We start from the raw sequence: 4,885 nt of genomic DNA, 5'->3' as shown, positions 1-4,885 counted from the left end.
AATGACTCAATGCCTTGTCTTTCATTAGTTCCTTGCAGTAACAGTTCAAGAGAGCACCATACGTATACTTGTTCTTGGCTGGAGGAGGAAGACCATTGAAAAACTCTTCAGCCGCAACCACCCCTTTGGTCTTGGACACAAGATCTAATTGCACTGCATAATTATTCCAGGAAGGGTTAATTTTCCTCGTCTCCATCCATTCAATTATCTGAAATCACCATAAATTATAAACTTCAACATACATCAAAATCACAAAAATAATTTAAATTGATATTTTTTACCTCGAGTGCATGCTGAAATCTGTGATACCTTCGGAACTCTTCGACACATCTTTCGAGTTCTCCTTTTTTTATGGCTTTGCCTTGCATTACATGGTTGTCCAAAGTTTCCGACAGGCTTCCTCCAGTCCTGCCCAACGCCGATAACATTCGATAGAGGTTTGGACTTTTTGATGGCCTATCAGCCGCCGTGCAAAGTCGCCGGAGTAGCCATCCTCCACCAGAAATCAGCCGACCGTGATTCATCTCCGTTGATCTGGGGTCGTGCCACAGCTGGTGCGGGTGCTATTTTTGTTGTTGATCGATTCCAGAGTAGGTTTTGTTAGGGTTTATCGAAACCCGCTATACGGCGTCGTGTCGATTGTCCCTTGAAACCACAGGTGACCGGTAACAATATTGTGTACTCTAACTGAAGAGTGAGGAGAAATAAGAAAAGTTGGTATGATGGAAAAAGAGTGAAAATAGACAAGTGAGAATTGTCACTAACATAATTTGATGAAATAAGTTTTTTAAAATTGATATATTTAAAACCAAAATTAAAATAATTTTTATATCAAAATAAAAAGTGTTAATAATTTTGAAAGATATTTTTTTAAAAAAAAATAATAAATTAAATTCATAAAAATACTAAAATCAAAATTTACTTATTTATTTTACTTAAAGTCAAAATTATAATACTAATTATATAATTATCGGATAATGATATTTAGACAACATTTTTTGACAACATTTGAACATTGATTATGTGTCAATATGTGATTAGTCAAAAATTACTCCACAATCAATAATAATAATCATAAATACTATTGTGGAGTAATTTTTAACCAAATCACATATTGACACGTAATCAATATTCAAATGTTGTCAAAAAAAATGTTGTTTAAATATCATTATCTATAATTATCTATACTAAAAATTTATTAAATCATATAAATAATATTCTTTCGATATGGTTAATTATTTAATAACATTGAAAAAATTATTTAACATTAATTATATTATTGTTGAGGCTATCAAAATTGGAAGATAAAAAAAGTTTATAAAAAGGAAGACGTAAAAAAGAATGAAATGAAGTAAGAGAAAGATGTGAAAAACATCATGAAACTAATTGATATTGGACTTAACAACATTTTCTTAATCTATGCATAAAGAGCATAACGCTTAAAAGGATATATTTCAAAATATGAACACCAACAACACTATTTTATTGACCCAATTAGCATTAGGTTTATGGAACCAATCAGCGTTGGGTTTAACACTCTCATAACCCTCTTATCTTGAGGTTATAAGGAACATAAAGCTCGAAAGGATATAATTCAAATATCTCCTCAATATTTTAGCTCAATCAAAGTTTAAGGTTGTGTAAAATATGTGTTGTTTGTTTGAAAAGATTTAGAAATGATTGAGAGTGAATTTGAAAATCAAGTTTTTAAAAAATTTGACGGATAAATTAAGAAATATATATTTTAATAAATAGAAATTAAAAATACCAAATTATCTTTAATAGTAATAATAATATAAAATAATATTTATGAATAACATATTTTTTGTGAAATTTATTTCAAATAGTAGAATTAAAAAAATTAACAAATAATTAATACAATATATTTTTTTAGGATATTAAATTTTTTTGCTTTAATTAGTAACATAAGAGACTATCTTCAATACATCCACTCTTCTTAAGCTCGAATACAAAAGCCTTTTGACGAGTCTCAATTTGTTCAAATTTTTCGAAGCTAATTGCATCTCTTTTGATTGAGTTTAGTGTCCAGTTTTTAGGACAAATTTGGTTTCTAGAGTAAATTTCTTTGTTTTTGCATATTTATGTTATTGAAGTGTTTTTAGGCTACTTTTTGGTTTATTTCTTGATTTAGATAATTCTAGTTTCTTTTAGGTGATAGAATTCGACTTTAATTTCTAATATTAGTTTCTTATTTTTAGTTATTGTAGCCTTAGTTTTTGTAAGTCAGCTATGTTTCCTTTTAATATGAATCTTAGTTGCTTTATTTCTTTGTGATTTTAGTTTTCAAACTTTAATTATTTGCTGTTGTAATGGATAGTACAATTTGGTGCATTTCACAAGATAGAATTTCTAGTTGAAATATGGACAAGAATTGGAGGAAATTGCTAGAACTAGATTAATTGGAGTTGTAATTGTAGCTGCAATTACACTTTGGTTCATTGAACTTGAGAGAAACATAATGGAAGTCTTGAGAAAATTAAGGAAATTTGCTAGCTGAGTTAAAGGCTTGAATGGAACCTGCTAAAGCTTCTTATGTACCAATATTTCATTTTAATTACATTGACTCAAGCTAGACTTATTCAAGTTGACCCATAATAACTTAATCAAGTTGGCAAAATCACAACGGGGCTAACAATGTTTTTCTTTTTATAAAAAAAAGTTAAAAAAAAAAAAAAGAAATAGCATACAGTCATATTTAATTGCGAGCTTTGTTCACTTTTTGCCTCTTCACTTGATTGGCGAGAAAGGAAAAAAAAGAAGGAAATTGAAGGATCTTTCCATTTTCAATCATCCTATATATGGGATGATTTGCAAGGAATTAGAATCAATTTACATATTTACTCTTACGTATTTGTCTTGTTGTATGTTATATTTTTCATATTTTTTCTCTTATAATAATAATAATAATGAAATTTTAAAAATTAATTTTTATTTTTTTAAATTTTTATAATAATTTTATAATTATATATAATATTAAGGTTTAATACCTATTTTAGTTCCTCCTTTGGGAGAGTTTGTTCAAATTGGTCCCTTTTTTTTTCAAAAGTTCACTTAAGTCCTACCTTTTGCAAAAACGGTTCAAAGTGGTCCTTTTTGCTAACGACATTAACTTTCTTAACGGCACAGCTGCCAGGTGGCTATCATCTGCTGATTTGGCATTGTTAATTGTTTTTAAAAAAATTATAATGATTACGTGGAAATGTTTATACTTAGGGTTGGATTAGAGAANGATTTAGGGGTAATTGATCCTGTTACAGTGATTGATGATTATTGTTCCCAAGTTTAAAAGTCATGGTTAGGGTTTGTGGTCATTTGCTCCAGAGTTTTGGACAGTGAGAAGGTTAGGGTTTAGAGTTTTGAATGGTTTCTTCACAAAGTGGTTGTTCTTGTTCGAAGACAACGGGCAAAGGAGCTTCACATTCATCACAGGGTGCTGTTTCGAGGGGTGGTGGGATAACCCCTATTTGCTACTGTGATGATTTTGCTGTAGTGAAAGTTGCAAAAACTGCAAGGAATGCTGGGAGGCAATTTTGGGCATGTCGTCATTATAAGGTTTCTGTAATAGCAAAGTCACTTTTATGTTTAATTGATATCCTATGTTGACAGTTTTTTGTGTTTTTTGTGAGTAATAGGGTGCATTTACAAGTGGGATGTCATGTAACTTTTTCAAGTGGTTTGGTGAAGAGAACGGTGATGATAGAGATGGTGCAAATGTGAGGCAAAGCAACAAGATGATCACTGATATGGAAAGTGTCGTGAAAGAGTTGCAGAGAAAGATGAAGTTAGTAGTTGGAGTTGGGGTTGTTGTCATTGTGCTTAACATCATCATATTGGGGTTGTTTTTAGGTTGATGTTAGGTGACGAATGTGCAATTTACGTTGTGTTCATGTATTTTGAGTTCATGTTGTAATGTTTTGAGTGCCCTGAGGTTGATGTTAGGTGGGCAATCTTGAATCAATGTGGTGTTTGTGTATTATGAGCTGGTGTTGTAATATAACTTGAACCATCTGGGTTAGTTGAATGAAGTTCGTAATAGTCCTCAGTTTCATTTTAAGTTGTTCATTTTGGTCCCCCTTTTGGTTAAAATTGTTCATTTTGGTCCCCCTTTTACTTAAAAATTATGCATACTGGTCCCTTAAATTGAACATAATTCCTGTGCATGGTAAGGAAACCTAAACATAAAAGAACATTCAAACAGCAGTTTGAGACATAATTTTCAGTACATCTAGTCAAACATGTTTAAATTCAAAACAAAGATACTACCATAATTGGTATCACNAAATTCATAACATGTCCAAATTCAAATATGAAAGATAAAATGTCTAACATCAAATAACATACATAATAACTTAGCTACTGTCCGACACACTCTCAATAAAGACAGAGAGTTCAATCTATGCAACGTTTCTTCTAATTGTTAACTTTTTCCTTAGTATTGGTGGAGTTGGTTCTGTCACNGAATCTTGTGTTGGTACTGGAGGCTGAGTTGGTTGGTCACTTGCTGGTTCTTGTGGCTGGGTAGGTTGGTCACTTGGTGCTTCTTGTGGCTGAGGAGGTTNGTCACTTGCTNGTTCTGTTGGNTCTATGATGGGTGGACGTNGAGGACATATTTTTTTGTTGTGCCCCANTTGACGACAGATGCTACATTTCTTTCTATGCCCACCAACAGTCATCTGGGTTCCATCCTTGGTTAGCTCCCATGGATCCAATCTTCTTTTCTTCTTTGGCCTCNCANGCATCTTCCTCTTGACCGGTGGCATTATATCAGGGAAGCTTGTTTTTTCCCATAGGAGGTGGCCATTCACAGGATAAATTATGGATGCATAAGTCTCCTCGTATGTGGATTTCATGAACCAAATTGGTA

The 4,885-nt window shown here is 32.0% G+C and overlaps 1 protein-coding gene across 1 annotated transcript in view; it reads right to left on the bottom strand.

Annotated features, from left to right (window-relative positions):
- The window catches only part of LOC106770475 (pentatricopeptide repeat-containing protein At1g02370, mitochondrial-like), a 1,721-nt gene extending 996 nt beyond the window's left edge, over positions 1–725 (bottom strand). Inside the window, exons 1-2 of the mRNA XM_014656284.2 lie at positions 282–725; positions 7–208 (exon numbers count right to left, since the gene is read on the bottom strand). Of these exons, the coding sequence (XP_014511770.1) occupies positions 7–208; positions 282–524 (445 nt within the window). The 5' untranslated portion in view covers positions 525–725. The remainder of the gene's footprint in view (positions 1–6; positions 209–281) is intronic.
- Between the last annotated feature and the right edge of the window lie 4,160 nt (positions 726–4,885).

Source organism: Vigna radiata, chromosome 8, assembly GCF_000741045.1.
Source record: "Vigna radiata var. radiata cultivar VC1973A chromosome 8, Vradiata_ver6, whole genome shotgun sequence".
Lineage (NCBI taxonomy): Eukaryota > Viridiplantae > Streptophyta > Magnoliopsida > Fabales > Fabaceae > Vigna > Vigna radiata.
Note: the sequence above shows the minus strand (reverse complement) of the source record. Positions and strands in the feature narration are given on the sequence as shown.